At 54.5% G+C, this 16,552-nt stretch overlaps 1 protein-coding gene across 1 annotated transcript; it reads left to right on the top strand.

The window, feature by feature from the left end:
* The first annotated feature begins 1,119 nt into the window (after nt 1-1,119).
* PTMA (prothymosin alpha) lies at nt 1,120-6,013 on the top strand. Its single transcript, XM_033112705.1, has 5 exons — nt 1,120-1,357; nt 4,042-4,113; nt 4,358-4,451; nt 4,915-4,982; nt 5,258-6,013. Exons 1-5 carry the CDS (start codon nt 1,313-1,315, stop codon nt 5,303-5,305), a joined length of 327 nt encoding a protein of 108 aa, XP_032968596.1. The 5' UTR covers nt 1,120-1,312; the 3' UTR covers nt 5,306-6,013.
* Nucleotides 6,014-16,552: the final 10,539 nt, after the last annotated feature.

Genomic DNA, 16,552 nt, shown 5'->3' with positions numbered 1-16,552 from the left:
CGCTCGCCGAGCCCAACGCCATCTTGAGTGTGGCGTCGGAATGGTTCCCTTCTTGGGGCTCCTCGTGGTTCCCTAAATGGCGCCCCAAACTTCAAGGATTCCCCAAGGAGTAGCCCAGTTGGCCTAAGGGACGGTTATTGCCCCCCAATAACTCCTCAGTGTTTAAGTTCATGTGCCCCTCGCAGCCCCTTAAGTGGGATGGTAGAGGGGTATGTATGCTCGAAGGCCAGGCGCTGGAAGGAGGCTCCCTGAGTCTGCCGCGACGGCAGTGACCGTTCCGGGCAGGCGCTGTCCAGAATCCTGGAGTGTGGCGCCCGCGGGCTGTCATGCTCGAAGGCAGGAGCCTGTACCGGCCTTTGCGTCCCCTCGATGTATGAATCACTGAGTCTGTGTGCTTGGCTCGGAGCCCGCTCCTCGACTGGCTTAGGGGGTGAACGAAGGGGATGATGGTGGGCGACGGGGTGACCTCCCCAAAGACTCGGGGCCCCTGGGGCAGGGCAGATGGGGTGGACATGGTAGAGAGACGGGCAGTCCAGGTACGCAGGTCTCGGCCTCGCGCCCTCATCGCTCGTCGTGGGGCTTACGCCCACCTGCGCAAGGACAATCCTTGCTCGCGAGGGGCCAGGCACGGGGGGCAAGCATCTCTTCGGGTACGGCTAAGGGAACCGCCCGGGGCGAGCTCAGCCCAGCACCCGACCTTCCCCTCCCCCTCGCTGGCAGCCGCTGTGCGCCGGCCGCCACCTCCTCTTCCCTCCCCCTCCTTCCGAGGAGCCACGGGGAGGGGAGGACGGGGGGCTGGGCGGGCAGCTTTGCCGCGCTTTGGCTTTTTGCGTCAGCAGCCCCAGCAAAACAGCAGCGGGAGCGCGCGCCCCGAGCGCTCCCGCGCGCCCTTCCCCCGCGGCGTAGGTGCAGCGGAGACCAGGCAAACTCAGGCCCTGAATGACAGTGCGATCGGCGACTGCGCAGCGCGGGACGCACCAAGGCACTGCCGCTTTAAGCACGCTTGCCCATTGTTCGGAATGGAGCCAATGAGCGAGCGCCCGCTCCCTGCGCTCAGCCAATAGTATTCGGGCAAGGGAAGCCTAGTGCCGCCCATAATCTATATTAAAGGTTCTGGCGCCGCGTGAGTTCCCCACTGGCTGCTCTGAAAAGCCATCTTTGCATTGTTCCCGTGTCTGGCTCCCCACTCGCCGCAACCACCTCCGCCGCGCGCCTCTTCCGCCGCCGCGGACTCCGGCAGCTTTTTCGCTAGAGTCCTCGAACTCTCGTTTTCTTTCTAATCCGCTGCTTAGGATCACCGGCGTGCCCCACCATGTCAGACGCGGCCGTGGACACCAGCTCCGAGATCACCACCAAGGTGAGGGTAGACGCCGCCCGCCCCTTCGGGCTCCGCGCGTTGTCGCCGGAGCGGTGTTTGGCGCGCCGCGGCTGGGTTACCGCGAGCCCACTGTGGTTCCCTCTTGCGGGGAGCCCGGCCTAGGCCCCCAGGCAGTCCACTCTTTGTGTGTGCGGGGGAGGGGGCGGGAAGCGCCGCGGGCAGACCTGATGCCGGTGGTGGAGTGGGCCGGGCGCCCTCAGGGTCGGGCGGGAGGGGAGCGCGGAGGCTAAGGGGCTCTGGGGGAAGGTTGCTCCACGGCTCCGAAAACTTGTTTGTGATTCGTCTGAGTGGCGGCGGGAGGAGAGGGGCCGGGCTGGGGGGTCGTGGGCCCGCAGGGCGCACGGAAATAACTTTGAAACTCGAGCGCGTTTGGAATCGGAAGTGCTGGGGGGGGGCGCGTGTGCGGGCCGGCTGCGGGAAGTGGCGGCGACTGCCCGCCGGCGGCGCTGCTCTTTGTTCCGCGCCGGGCCGCCCCTTTTCGCGCCTTGTGGGTCAGAGGAGGTTTATCTGCCCTGAGGTCTGATAAGGTGGAGTGGGCGGCGGGCCGGCAGCGAGGTCGATCGTCTCTGCGGAGGTGTGAAGGGCTCCTCAGACTTGGGTGCTTGGGGAGGCGGGGGTGGGCGTCTTCCGGGAGAGTGTTCCAGGAGCAGCCGCCTAGTTTCAGTAATTCACCAGCGGTGCCGGGTTTGGCTGAGGAGCGAGCCCACGCGCCGGAGGGGAGGAAACGGAAAGTGAAGGAGCGGCGCGCCGGGACGACGATGGGCGCCCCCGGCGGCTGCCCTGGAGCACCGTGTACGCGGTCCCTCCAGGGGCGACGCGGGCGAACAAAAGCTGCGGCCGCTCCTGACCTGTTCTGGGGTCGTGCTGGGCGCCGGGGTTGCCGAGTCTGGAGCTGCGGGTTCGTTGCCGCCCTCAGTTTTGAGGTCCTGTGCGTTTGGCGCAGCTCCGCTTCTGCGCGCCGCGTTTGTCCCGCTGCCCGCCCCAGGGAGCGTCTCCGCCCTCGGCGGGAGCGCGACACTTTGAGGCGAACCGACTTTTTAACCTTTAGGCTCTTAGCGCCCCTCTTGTGCCCGTGGTGACAGGCGCGAGTCACCTTGGCGTCTCCTTAACCCCAGTGCCCCTGGCGTCACCTGGCTCTCCCAGGGGCGATTCCCCCGGCGGAGCAGAGCTTGCGACCCGGCTCTCCACGGGCTCGCGCCGATCTCCTCTGAGCCCAGCCGGGGACTAGTTTGCGTTGGAGGATCGGCCTTCCCCAGCGCGGACGTCCGCGTGTGTTTTTCTCCGAGGTGATTTCCCGCTGGTGGCACTAAACGTGTGGAACGCGTCCTCGACGACTTAGGTTATGGGGCTGAAAAAGCCCGGCAGACGTGGGGCGTCCTCCCGCGGGACTTTGCCCGCCAAATGCGGAGACGCGGGCTGGCCGCGTATCTAGGCCGGGGGTGGGGGGGCTGCGTGGGCGACGGGAGCCAAGGAAAGACTAGTGCGCCCTTCGCGCGGTCACCGGGGCCGCGGCGGCTCCGCGGGCTCTGGGTCTCTAGGGTCAGGGACACACTCGGCGGCCCCGGGGCCACGTGCTCCGCGCGCGCGGTGCGTGCTGAAGCCCGCGCGCAAAGCCCGCCGGGCGGGGACTGCGCGCCTGCGCGCTGCGATCTCCCCGCCCCCACCCCCACCCCCTCCCTGGGGCTTTGGCCGCCAGGGGGCGGGAGCGGGCGGCACCCGTGTCCACGGTGGTCCGGCCGGGGCCAACCCGCAGACAGGTGCCCGGCGCGGCTCTCTGGACGGCGCCCCGGGCCGCTCGACGCCTGTGTTGGCAGCCGGCCCAGCCATACCGGGTGGAAAAAGTTACGGGGCATCAGGGCGACGACCGCCATGGCGCTGCCCGCTGGCCGTGTCATTCCTGCCAGGTGCGCATGGACGGAAGGGCTAGAGGCCGCGGGAGGGAGATGGGGCGCTCCAGGCCGCGCTATTCTGAGCGAGAGAGAGGCGCCTCAGGCTTAGGCACGCGTCATCCGAGTCCATTTTCAGGCAACGGTTTGCGACACCGCCCCCTCCCCACCCCTGGACAGCTGTCCAATATGGGGGGGATTGGGGTTTGGGGGCTTTCACAAAGGCCTGAGGTGGCCATGTCCTGGACCACCGTGGTTTTGGTCCTTGAGCTCTGGCTTGGAGGACTCTGGTGAGGCAGCCTCCCCAATTCTGCCAGTTGGCTCTCTCCCTTTCCCTTCCCCGGCTAGTCCACCCACGGGAATCCTCCCGCAGTGTCAGGGCCCTCCCTCCTTTGCCTTATTTATGGCACATACCTGCTGTCTTCCCAGAAGGATTTGTGAGAGGCGGTGCTCCCTCTGGTTGGAAACAAGTCTGATGGGTGTGTGTGAGAGTGAAGTGTTTCTGGGCTTGTCTGCCCGGCCAGACGAGTTTGGGGCTGTGGTGCCACATGGCCTTTTTAGTGTGTTTCTCTAAAGGCTGCGAAGTCAGACTGACAGCCTGACCACAGACACACTCCGTATTCTGCGGCCTTTCCTTGCATGGGTTCCATATGTAATATGTGGTTCTTTTATCTTTAGTCATCAATCAGCACCACATACATACCTGTAGCCCCTGGGGGCCGTTGCTAGCCTTAGGTTTCTTACAAGGCTTACTAGTTCCTTCTTCCCTTTTTGAAGGACTTAAAGGAGAAGAAGGAAGTTGTGGAGGAGGCAGAAAATGGAAGAGACGCACCTGCTAACGGGAACGCTGTGAGTGTCCACCTTGCTCATGACCCCCTAGCAGCTTCTGGCCAAGAAGTTCTCCTCCGATGATTTTGGACATAGTCCAGGGTGGGGGATGAGGCTGAGCCCTTGGGCCGTTCTTGTGTCAAGGTCTCCTGGTGTGGAGCTTCAGGGGCTCTGAGGCTGTAGTAGCACTGGGCAGGGTTTGGAGGAAGGGATGGGGACTGCAGTGATGCTGTGTGTTCATTAACCTGGTGTGTTTTCTGTTGAGAATGAGGAAAATGGGGAGCAGGAGGCTGACAATGAGGTAGATGAAGAAGAGGAAGAAGGAGGAGAGGAGGAGGAGGAGGAGGAGGAAGGTGATGGTGAGTAGCCTTGTCTGTCTCCCCTTTTGGGGGGGGTACCTGTCCCTGGCCTCAGGCACAGGGTGGGGGCCAGTGGACCACCTGCAGCTCCTTGTTTTAGGCTAGCAATGTGAAGCTGTATCCCACACTTACTCCCGCTGGAGAGCTCCGTCCTCACTGAGCTGTGGGTGTAGCCTTGGTACCGTTGCTTGGGTCACTGGACCCTTTTCTCCCTCCTGAAGAAAAGTGCCTGCATGGGCAGTGTGGGTGGTACCCTGACTGCCTGGTTTGTCAGGCAGCAGACAGATCAGGGACATTCTACCCTGGCATATCTGTTACTGAGAGATGCCCTGAGGAACTGCAGTCCAGCTCCCCACTGCGTGCGCCACCCCCCCACCCCATCTGGCTGCCACTGGGTGGGGCGACCAAGGCCCTCCCTGATTGGCTGAGAAGGCAGTGTGGCTTACCTGGGTTAATTCTCCAGGTGAGGAAGAGGATGAAGATGAGGAGGCTGAGGCAACTACGGGCAAGCGGGCAGCTGAAGATGATGAGGTGGGTGCTGGCCTGCGGGAGAGGTGGGGTCTGAGGCACTGTAGCTGGAAGGGCTGATGGGACTCAGCTGTGTGTGAGGTGCTGCGCGTTCCTGAGTGGCTCCATCTCCATGTTGAGCAGGAACAGGAGGGAACATGGGCCCGGCTTCCCAGAGCTCTAGAGGCTTCTGGAGCTGCCAGTGCCTGGTCCTTCACTGCCTGCAGGAGCTGAGACAGTTGATAGGTGGGCCCAGTGCGTTGGAAGGGGCCTTGACGTGACGGTCTTTCCCTGCCCAGGATGACGATGTTGACACCAAGAAGCAGAAGACTGATGAAGATGACTAGACAGCAAAAAAGGAAAAGTTAAACTTAAAAATAAAAAAAGGCCGCCGTGACCTATTCACCTTCCACTTCCCGTCTCAGAATCTAAACGTGGTCACCTTCGAGTAGAGAGTCCCGCCCACCTGCCCGCCCACCACGGGCAGTGCCACCCGCAGATAACGACACGCTCTCCACCACCCAACCAAAACCACAACGTGAATTTGCAACAGGGGAGGAAAAAAGAACCAAAACTTCCAAGGCCCTGCTTTTTTTCTTAAAAGTACTTTAAAAAGGAAAATTTGTTTGTATTTTTTATTTACATTTTATATTTTTGTACATATTGTTAGGGGTCAGCCATTTTTAATGATCTCGTGATGACCAAACCAGCCTTTGGAGCGTTCTCTGTCCTACTTCTGACTTTACTTGTGGTGTGACCATGTTCATTATAATCTCAAAGGAGAAAAAAAACCTTGTAAAAAAAGCAAAAACAACAACAAAAAAACAATCTTATTCCGAGCATTCCAGTAACTTTTTTTGTGTATGTACTTAGCTGTACTATAAGTAGTTGGTTTGTATGAGATGGTTAAAAAGGCCAAAGATAAAAGGTTTCTTTTTTTCCTTTTTTTGTCTATGAAGTTGCTGTTTATTTTTTTTGGCCTGTTTGATGTATGTGTGAAACAATGTTGTCCAACAATAAACCGGAATTTTATTTTGCTGAGTTGTTCTAACAAAGCTGTCTCGAAGCCTGGTCTTTCTGTTTTGGTTTCTTGAAAGCTGGGGACACGGCAGAGAGATAGGGGATGATTTTGAACTCAGGCCTCCTGTTTTTCCTGGGTAGGAACAGTAGGTTGAAGACACCTGTTTGGGAGGGGATGGGTATGCCTTTTGAGCCACAGCCTCTGGAGTTACGGGCTGAAGGGAGCTGTTTACCAGGTTGGCCTCCTACTGATTGTAGCAAGAACCTTTCTGGGACCACGTCATTGGATGCCACGTGGAGCTCGGTGCCCTGGAAGGTGTCCATAGATAGCCCCAGTCACTAGAACAGGCTGCATGAGTGGCAGCCCTAGTGTGGACACGGCCTCCCAGTGGGACAACTTGGCCTTAGCTGCGTGGGCCTCACTGGGTTAGCCTGGCCATGGAGTGGCTCCCCCTGGTGGAGGTACGTGGCACCTTGTCCCTTAGGACTCGCTTTCCAGGGCACTGATGCAGCCGCAGTGCCCTCATTATCCAAGCTCTTGCCTCCTGGAGAAACACCTTGGTTAGCCTGGCAGGCCACCCTTGTCCTTCAGCACAGTGGGAGGTGATCTGTGGACCATTTTGACTTTCAGACAGGTGAACAGTGTTGGGAAGGCTAACTAGAGGAAGTGTGACCTCAAGCTGGAACCCTCAGGGAGGTGACAGCCGCTAAGAGCCTTGTTTCCTGGCCTGGGGTCCACAACTTCATGCGTGGAAGTCGCCTGTTAAGCACTCATAGTATGTCCTTGAGTAGAGGTGGTTGTGCCCATTCTCCAGGGGTTCGGGGAGGGTTGACACCCCAGCTGTGGAGGTTCAGGCAATGGGCATATTGCAAGCTGGAGGCTGCAGGACCCGCTGGAAGAGATCCGCCACTGAGGACAAAGTTGTGCGTCCTGAGCCCAACTGCCACCAGCTGGGTGACCCTGGGCCTCCTTTGTCCCTCCTGAGTACATCTCTGGTGTCATGGTGTCCAAGTGAGATACTGATGGTTCAGAAGGGGTGGGCCACAGACCTCCCCTCGGGAGGAACCTCCGCCTGGAGTTCTGAGTTTGTCCTGCATGCAGGGGTGGCTGTGGGCAAAGGAGGGTGAGGGGACTGAAAAGCCATGCACCCTGCCACCCCAACACTGGCCACATGGGGGTTACTTGCTTTGGAGCTGATGGGGTGGGGGGCACACTGCTTATCACAAGAAAGAGCCCTGGTACCCCAGCACTTCTGATAGAGGGAGACGGGTATTTCATCCATACCCCATCCCTCTCCCTGCCTTCCTCCTCCTTCCCTCTGACCCTCACTATTTGCCTTGAGTTACTTGTTTTAGAGACGCCTCCGGTGGGGGTGGGGGTGGAGGTGGGCGAATGTTAACAGGCATTCAGGCCTCCATCTACAGCTAGTACCATATCGGGCCACAGACCAGGGAATGGGATGCAGGGAGGGCTTCCCTAGGGAGGCAGCGTTGAGGCGGAGACTGGAATGGCCAGGAGGATGAAAAAGGAGATGGGGGTGGGGGTGGAGAGGGTGAGGGTGCATGGGCAAAGGGGGTGGAAAGGGACAGGCAGTCAGTCTGTGGGCCAGTTACCGAGATAGGATGAGGGGAAGCCAGGATTAGGGGAAGCCGTGGAGGAGTTTTAAGCAGGAAAACTGGGAAAACACTGAAGTGACAGCTGCAGAGGTGGGGTGGAGGTTACGGGGGGAAGCTGGGAGGGAGGGAAGTGTGCATGTAAGAGACCACATGGGGTAAAGCATCAGGACTCAGGGATGGATTGGATGTTGGAGGTGGTTCCCAAGGAGGATCCCCCAGGCTCTGGCCTGAGCCCCTGAGCACAGGAAGGAGCCATTTACCACAGGGAAGGAGCTGGAGATGGGGTCTGGAGCCCATAGGTGCACAGGTGTGGAGGGCAGGAGACAGGCCTGGGCTGGGCCAGAGTAACCCCGGCCAAGGTGTGGAAAAGGCGAGCCAGAGCGAGGGTGTAGCAAGAAGAGACAAGGCTCAAGTGACACTGGGGAGCATACCCAGCTGGCACTGTCCCACCCAGTAAGTGAGAACTCGGAGACCAGGGTCACCTCTTCCTCTGTGGCCTGCCCTGTGCCTCGCCCCCCTTGCTTACCAGCCACGCAGCCTCCTGTGTCTACGACAAGCTTGGTCCTCAGGGCCTTTGCACTTGCTGTTCTTGCCACAGGAATGTCTGACTCCCAGACTTCTCATGACTGGCTCGGTGCCAGCATTGGTCTTCCCTGGTCCCCAATCTAAAGAAGGCCCTCTTCAGTTCTCCCTTGGTGGCATAGTCATTCTCACAGTGTGAGCTTATATATGTACCTGCTTGTGTGTTTTTAGCTGCTCCCACTGAGGTCAGGGGCCACTTACCACGCTTCCCTGCATGTGGTAGTATTCTGTTCACTCATTCGTTCGTTCATTTATTCATTCATTCACACATGTACCAAATGCTCTTCCTGTGTCAGGTGCCTTTATAGGCTCCAGAGATACAGAAAAGACCAAGAGAGACCAGTCTCCTCATCCTGACACAGCAGGACACCTTCTGGTGGCAGGACACCATGCTCACCGTCTCCACCACAATTGTGGTTTCTGTCGGGCATCGTGTGCTGGGGAAGTCCCTGCCCTTCACAGGGGCTAGAGTTTAGCTGTCCTCAGCGGGCCGCTCAGGCCCCAGGACACCCGTCTCCCATTGAGCTGCCCCCAAACTTGCCAGGGTCAGGGTCAGACCAAGACTTTGGTAGCAGGGACCCTCTGACCATGTGCGCCCACCCCGCACCCCGGCACAGGCCGGGCCACTAGCCAGATGCTCTGTCCTGCTGCCCAGGGCAGCAGTCCCAAGCCTGGAGTCCAGGGGATTCTCTAAGGCAGCAGAAGGGGGCTCCATATAGCAGGCAGCACGTGGAGCTGAGTCAGGTCTAACGCAGATCCCTCAGGCTGCGGTTCTGCTCAGAACTACTCGCAAAATCACACAGGAGAGAAGCAGCGCCATCCAGACAGACATGGCAGTTAATATGGGGCAAGTAACTGAAGCTTGCTGGGCTTCAGTCTTCTCTGCACAATGAAAACAATAGCAGGAAGCATGAGCCTGGGCCCAGGCCTGCCTCTCTTGGGGTCTCACATCTGCACTGAGCTCTTGTACCCTCTGTCCCAGCACATCCCCATCACCCCACTAAAAGTTTGGCCTGGGACAGCCCTTGCCGGGTTTCGCAAGGGATGAGCGCCCTCTGGTGGCCACAGAGGAACTGCCGCGGGCTGCTCTGGGTTCTCCATCTAGGAAAGAGCCCTTCAGTGGGCCCTGGTCCCAGGGGCAGCCTCAGCCACCCCACCCCCAAAACAAGACCTTCCATCTCTGTTGTTGGAACCTCAGTCAGACATGACAGTCATTTCCCAAGTGTGCTCTCTGGACAGCTGATGGCCCATCCCGGGAACCCGAAACCTCCCCAGAACTGAGGCCAGGCTTGGCTCCTCTGAGGTCACCGGCCCCCTGGACTTCCTCTGGCTGAACCCCATTCAAATGCTCAGTGTGCACAGCGCCCTCCTAGGGAGGCCCCCCTCTCTGAGCCCTGGACTCCTCACAGTGGCTGCTGCCCTGAGTACAGTCCTAGGCCCTTAGGCTGCTTGGAACTTGGGACGGGGCTGGGGCCACCCAGCTGCACTCCCTGGCACTGTCTGAGCTGCCTGCCAGGCTACTCCAGGCCAGAGAGCCAGGATCTGGTGTCACTTCTCCGCTGTCAGTGCCGGCACAGGGATCCAAAGGCCTCCTAAATCCCTGATGGATGCCAGGCGTCCTGTGACCTCCTGTGTCCTATATGCAGGCCAGCCCTACCTGCCTCAGGCCCCTGACTCCCCATGGTCCCCTCCTGGTGGAAGCTACTTCCTGGGGATAGAAACCCTGGTCCCGGCTTTACTTGGGATAGTCTAATTTTGCAATGTGGTTGCTTGTCCTCCCCCAACCCTAAGCTCAGGTCGGACAGGGAAAGGGGCAGGGCTGTCCCCAGACCCTCCCATCCAGAGACCTCAGCCTGTGCTCACAGGGTCTGATCTGAGCTCTGACATGATGGACATTCAAATTAGGAAACATGGGCTGAAACATTCTAAGAGCACCTGGGACATTGACCTAATATACTGGGTGAATGACTGTGGGGACAGAGCCAGGTTTTTGGCTGCTTCCTTGTAGAATATAAAAGCTGAGCTGCCTTGGTTGGAGGAGGTGTGGGGACAGAGCCCCAAAAAGCAGTTTCCAGGCTCTCGGCCTCACATAGAAAGGTGCTGGCTCAGGTAGTAAATGGCCATCAACTGTGATTGGATGGCCATCAGCTGTGGCTAGTTGGCCATCAGCTGTAACCAGTGAGCCATTGGCCACTAATATAACTGCTGTGGCTACGCTAGCAGGAAAAAATGGGGGCTAGCAAGGAGAAGGTGGCTGGCAAGTGCAGATAGTTAGGACAGTGGGTTGCAGACAGTGTGGCTCCTGCTTCCTGTGTCTCCAACGCAACCACCAGTGAGACTATAGTGGTATGACTCCCCTACCTATGGCTCCATGGGTGTTCCTTTTTGGCCTCACCATGTCCTGTGTTCTTATGTGGGGAGCCGGAGCAGAGACTCCGCAGGCCGTCCTGCATGACACATGGCGCAGCGAGCAGGGTCTCCCGCATGATACCCCGCACGACAATGACACATTATTTCTGGAGAAGGCCTAGCAGTCGGTGTGGGGTGAGTTCTGTCAAGACCTGAGCACAGTCAAGGGAACCAGCTTGGAATGTACGTGCCTGCATGGGCTCTATGTCAAGTCTGCTGCCCGTAGCAACAAGTACCAGGTGGTCACTTGAGACAACCTCATTTCACTTGCACCCATGCCAGGGGCCGGGGTGGGGGAGGTGGGTGGATCAGCTGTGAGGCTCTTTGCAGGGAGCAGATAGATCCCTTGCAGCAAGGAGCTGCTGGTGAGGATTCCAGAAGGTACCAGGGGACAGCTGTTATTTGTGACACCAGCCACCATCTCTTCACCCTGCTCTTGGCAATAATCCCCTGAAACAAGGTCCAGTTTTCTTCCTGGATAACTTCCCCTCCCCCACTCTCAAGCAAGCCCAGGTAAAACGTGTGACTTGCTTCTGGCCTATCAGTGCCCTGAGTCCCCCCACCCCCCACAATATTGATTAGCTTAGAGTTGACACATGATCCAAGCTGATCCAATCATAGTGAGCCCTGGGATTTTTGACTGAGTTTCTGGGAAGGGAGGAAACATTTGTTTTTGTCCTTTTGGGGACTTGAATTTAGGCAGCTGCGGGGCTAAGGCTGCAGCCCACACAGATAGGAGCAGAACTGAGTTACAAGGTAGAGGAACCACAAGTTCTGATAACATGGCTTTCAGCCCCTGGCTCCAACTGTGCCTGACACCTGACTAATCTCGGAATTTTCAGTTATACCAGTCAGTAAATTTCCTCCCAACTTAGGCTCGTTCAAATAGGTTTTCTGTCGTCCATAACTGGGTCCTATTAGTCCTATTAGTAAACACGAGAATAAAGGGCTCCAGGCTCCAAAGCCAACCAGGCTCCATGAACAAAGACAGCTTGAGAAGGGAGGAGTGCAGAGATGTGGGAAGTCCCTTCTCCGGTGTGGTTTCCAGGTTGAGGGCAGAGAGGTGACGTGACTTCAGAAGAGGTTGTGATGCTCACAGTCCATCGCGCGATAGGATCCCAGCACTGCTTGAATCCTTCCCAGCTGGGTTGTGGGGGTTGGCCCAGGGCGATCTGAGCTGCCCACCTTGTATCCCCTGCCTACAGCCCCGTTCCTCTTCTCCAGCACTTGGTGATCACTGGTGCTCTGACCTCTCAGGAACACACTGAATTTCCAGTGTTCCCACCCGTGCCTCACAGTCAAACAGTCTCATTGAACTAACTTGATTGCTCTGAGGCTGCTGGATAAGGGGTGAGACCCCCAACGGCATGTAGCCTGGCGCTTCCTAAGTCTCTGTCCGAAGCTGTGCCTAAGAGGTGAAATCCATGCTGTTTGGTGACGAGCTGGGGTAAGCAATGTTGAAAGGGCTTTCTTTCTGCAGAACTCACTGGGTCTTTAATATATCAAGGATCTCCAAGAGGAAGGTTTAACATGCAGCTTGCACCAAATTTAGTTGACCTTGATTATTTTCTCAGAAAGCCTTATAACATATTGAAGGACATTAGTGCCCAGAAAAAGCTGAACTTGCACAACAAAGACCCTCACCAGGGCTCAGGAAATATTTGCTGAACTAAACAGATGATGGGAAAAGATTCTTTTGGGAAACAGTTCTACAATCTGGCTCTTAGAACCCTGCACGGGCCTCCTCGTGGCTCCCCCAGCTGCAGCTGGTTCGGGCCCCATGCTCAGCTGGTGCTCATTGTCAACCCAGCCCAGGAGGTGACTGGTATCAGTAGGTGGGCGTACAGCAAAGAGTGGAAACTGGTACAAATCTTTCTGGAAAGACCCTATATTTCAAGATCCAAAAAATGTGCACATACTTTTTGGACCTAGAAATTCATCTGCAACTCTATTCTGCATCCTCAGAAAACTTGTACCCCTTTCCACAGTTATTCTCTGGGTCCTTCTCTCCAGACCCCAAAATGTCCCACGTCAGACTCCTGTGGTTTCCACTGGAGCCCAGGGCCGTGGCCTGCTGGGAAGTCACCTAGTCTTGAAAATGCGGGAAGGATGGGTTCCAGTCCCTTGGGGGAGGTGACAGTAGATTGTACAATTCTGATCCTTTTGTCAACATATTCCCTGAGAGCTCTGAGGCTCCTCCACCAGTCAACCTCTCAGTAAGCATCTCTACCCGGGAGCTGCTCATTCCTTTCCTTGGGGACAATGTGGTCTCAATCCATTCTGAAGAGAGAACATTTCCTGACCTTGGCATCAAATGGGTCCTATTATTAGGTGGGTGGGCATTTTATGAATTTCCTGCTCTGCCTAGGGGGTCTGCCAAAATCACAAACAAGGACTAAACTTGAAATGGTCAGCCTCTTGTTATGCAGTGACATTGTTTTAGATGTGGCACTCCCAGTGGCCACTTGCCCCCCCTCCCCCCCCCCCCCCAGGCCAAGGAAGTGCCTGTGGGCAGAGGCAAGGTTTTCCTCAGCAAATGCTGGTGTGTCTCCTCCCAAGCCCACACCTGACGTCCCAGAATTCTGTGCCATAATGATATCATTTGGGCCTGGAAAGGTTTGAGGCTCACTATGATCATAAAACCATTTCCGTGTCATAAAATGTCTACCTTTATGTGAATGTAAACCCTCCAAGAAAAACTGATTGTAACCTTAGCCTAATTATAGCAATGAGTTGTAGACTGTTGCTGAAGATAAGCCAATTATTCAAAGTTGGCAGATATCTGCTGGAAGAGATGATTTGGATTCCAATCCTGACCCTGGGCTGGGCCCCAAGTAAACGATCTCTATAGCCAGCAAGGTAGCATGGAAGAAATGACCATCATCAACCGCTGTAATAACATAAAACAGCAAAATAAAACCCCAAGTTCTCTAACTAGTTAGACTGATCACATGCAGCGCCATTCTATGGGCACCCTGTGCACCATAAAATATTCAGAGAGCAAATTGTTTAGCTCAAATGCACATACGTTAGCCCAAAATGAAAGTGATAATTAGAATATAAATTAAAAATTCAAGTGACAATAATTTTGCTTATCCCCTTATAATTGAGAAGAGCTATTTGGGGGATGATTTCAATAAATCAAATCACTTAAAAAGCCATTCTAAGAAATCTAAATAAATGCCTTCTTTTTCTTTGAATATATTTTCTTTAATAAGTACAATTCAAAAGCACTCCATGGGACCAGGAGCTGCCTCGAGTTCAGAAGTGGGTGTTCAGCACCCACTTATTGCTGCCGGAGATGGAGATGTGTGTTTCCAACCCTCTGAAAGGCATATTTTAAAACCACGGGCTTACCAGAGGTCACCAGACTTTCTCTATTCACTGCTTCCTTAGTGTCTCTAATTTTTTCATTTTTACTTTTGGCAACTAAGCCAAAGTAAGTAACTAATTATGCCCTTTATTAAGTAGTTAGGCCCAAATAACTTATTAAGTATTTATGTCCTAACTTAGTGGCTATTGTATTATTTTGGGGGAAAAAAGCCACATAAATTGAGAGAAAATGTTTTTATTTCATTTATAATCACAATGACTTACTAATGGGGTGTGTGCCTGTTGGGCACTGCACAGCTTCTCAAACCTTGGAATCAGGTTAGACACCACCACCCTCATTTCCTGTTCACACTGATTTTTGAGGGGTACTTGCTTTTTTCCAACCCAAACCTCCAAAAACCCGGTCTCCCAAAGATACCTCATCAAAAAGCATGTAGTGTCTTCTAATGTTCAAACTGAACTATCTTGAGCTAATAGTTTGAGCAGTATGTGACAGATGTCCTTCCGTATCACTGTACTTCCTCTGAAAATTAAAAGGTCCTGCAGCGCTCCTGTGAGTTTGCTGCAGGCCCCTGGGGCACCTTGGTGTACAGTTTGGGAACCGAATGTCTTCACCAGATCTCTATTCTCACGACTCCACTCCATTCTACCCCTCAGCCTATTCAAAGTTATAGTCAAAGCTGCTCAGTTTCAGACCAAATAAAATCACCAAAAAAACTGTTAAGCCAGATGACGTCTTCACTTTGAGGACCATTTTAACAGGATGTTTCGAAAGCTCTACAGTAATCACCAGGTCAATAGCAAGGAGTTCTAAAAATAAACTTGGCAATACAGAGGGATTGGTGGTCAGACGCACATCCTGGGGCTCTCTCTGGTTGTGATGTGAAGGACAATTGAGAAGGGGAGCCAGTGCCATCGGCTGGACAGGCTCCAGATGCTTAAAAGAAACGAGGTGCAGCAGTGGGCACGGAGGTCAATGAGGGAGAGGTTTCCGGAGCCAAGGCAACAGGCCTCGACCTACTGGATTGTGGGGCAGCACATCCATCCCATCTAACCTCCAGAAGTTCTCATCTTTCCCCCATACCTGGGCAGATGTTTCTCCCTGCCCCTCCCACCCAAGCCTGGAGGGTGAAGGAGAGCAAGGACCTCTTTTTCCTGCTCCCTCCTCCTTTCTCCTCTCCATACTACACCAGGCTGGAAGGGGCAGGCTTTCCTTCCTCCCACAGGGAGGGCCTTTCCTATCAGATCCCGAGCTCGTTGTAGGAAACTAGACAATCAAATGCGCACACCTGGTTCTTGTTCTGTGGATGCCAGTCTACGGGATTAAAAAAATCTCTTCTTTTGAGTAGAGCCTGGCTTTCCAGGCTGTTGGCCTGCTGGGGACTTGTCAATCCTGTTTTGGTGATTTGAAGCTGTTCACTGCTGACTTCTTTCCGTTTCTTCACCTGCTCATTCCAGAATGCTGCTGCTGTTGCCCTGTCCCGTTTTTTTCAGAGCACTGGTTACATACTACCTGAAATTATCTGCTTTCTGTCTCCTCTCATTGGAATCTAATGGCAGGGACTTCACTTGTCTTGTCCAGCAAGTATCTCCACCATTTAGAATGGTGTCTGGTACATAAAAAGTGCTCAGTAACTATGCATGTGGTGAATGCATAATGCTTAAAGAATTTGAGAGATGGCATTTTCAGAAAGCACAAGGAAACCTTGACTCAGTTTTACCTTGCTGTTTTGTTTTTTTAATCCGATCTTTGGTAATTAAAAATGAGCTTTTCAAGACAACAGATCTAATGTGAGGAACAGAATTGTCACTGAAATATGGCGACAGTATACTAAAAATGTACTGCTTCTCCTCCCCTTCCACAGAAGCAACCAGTCCCTTCAGTAAGCGACAGGGGAGCAGGAAGCGGGAGCAGGGGCTACACCAGGGACGGCCCATCTCTTGGTGTATTCTCCTCTCCTCTCCTCTCAGACCGTGCTATTTTGGGAACTGAAAAACTTTTAATTGTTGGTATTTTATAAAGGACAGTGAAGGCTACTGGTAGCTCAGAGGTAAGTTCCTAAAAGAGAACCTTTTTAAATTTTCTCTCTTATGTTAGACTTGAAAGCACTGCAGATATAATAATCACTTCTCTCCCACACTGGCATCGTCTGGTCCTCTGATGGCAGTTTTTAAAGCCTCCTAGCATCCCACCCCATCCCGGATGCTTACCAAGGGATCTGCAGTTAACTTCAGGGAGATCTTTTCTTCATTTTCTAACTTCTGTTCTCTCACTTAGGAATATGAGTCCCTACTCTACCAACTTAGAACTTCTACCCTTTCTGGAAACCTCTTGAAGAAATGCGCATTATAAAGGAATGGAAAAAGCTAACAACAACAAACTAACAAAGGGAGCATGTATGTTGTGGACGGGAACACTAAATATCAGGTCTAAAAGACAAAGTTAAGGTCATAGGTCCTGTTCAAGTACGTTTTAGGTTCTTGGGAAGCAGGAACTGAAGCACTCGGGCACCGCGAGATCTATCTGTCACTCTCTGGAGTAAAATACTGTTGTGATTCTACAGTCTGATAAACATCTTTTTTCCCATCACGGAGCCAGGTTCATGTTCCAGAAAAAGGAGAGATGAAAGCAG

This window comes from Rhinolophus ferrumequinum, chromosome 8 (assembly GCF_004115265.2).
Source record: "Rhinolophus ferrumequinum isolate MPI-CBG mRhiFer1 chromosome 8, mRhiFer1_v1.p, whole genome shotgun sequence".
NCBI lineage: Eukaryota > Metazoa > Chordata > Mammalia > Chiroptera > Rhinolophidae > Rhinolophus > Rhinolophus ferrumequinum.
This window is presented reverse-complemented; position numbering and strand designations above follow the sequence as displayed.

Excerpts from the sequence above, each read along its gene's own strand:
- PTMA (XM_033112705.1), top strand. The coding sequence starts at position 1,313 with ATGTCAGACGCGGCCGTGGACACCAGCTCCGAGATCACCACCAAG. Across the intron at positions 1,358-4,041 it reads GCTCCGAGATCACCACCAAG|GACTTAAAGGAGAAGAAGGA; the intron begins GTGAGGGTAGAC and ends CCCTTTTTGAAG. Across the intron at positions 4,452-4,914 it reads GGAGGAGGAGGAAGGTGATG|GTGAGGAAGAGGATGAAGAT; the intron begins GTGAGTAGCCTT and ends TTAATTCTCCAG.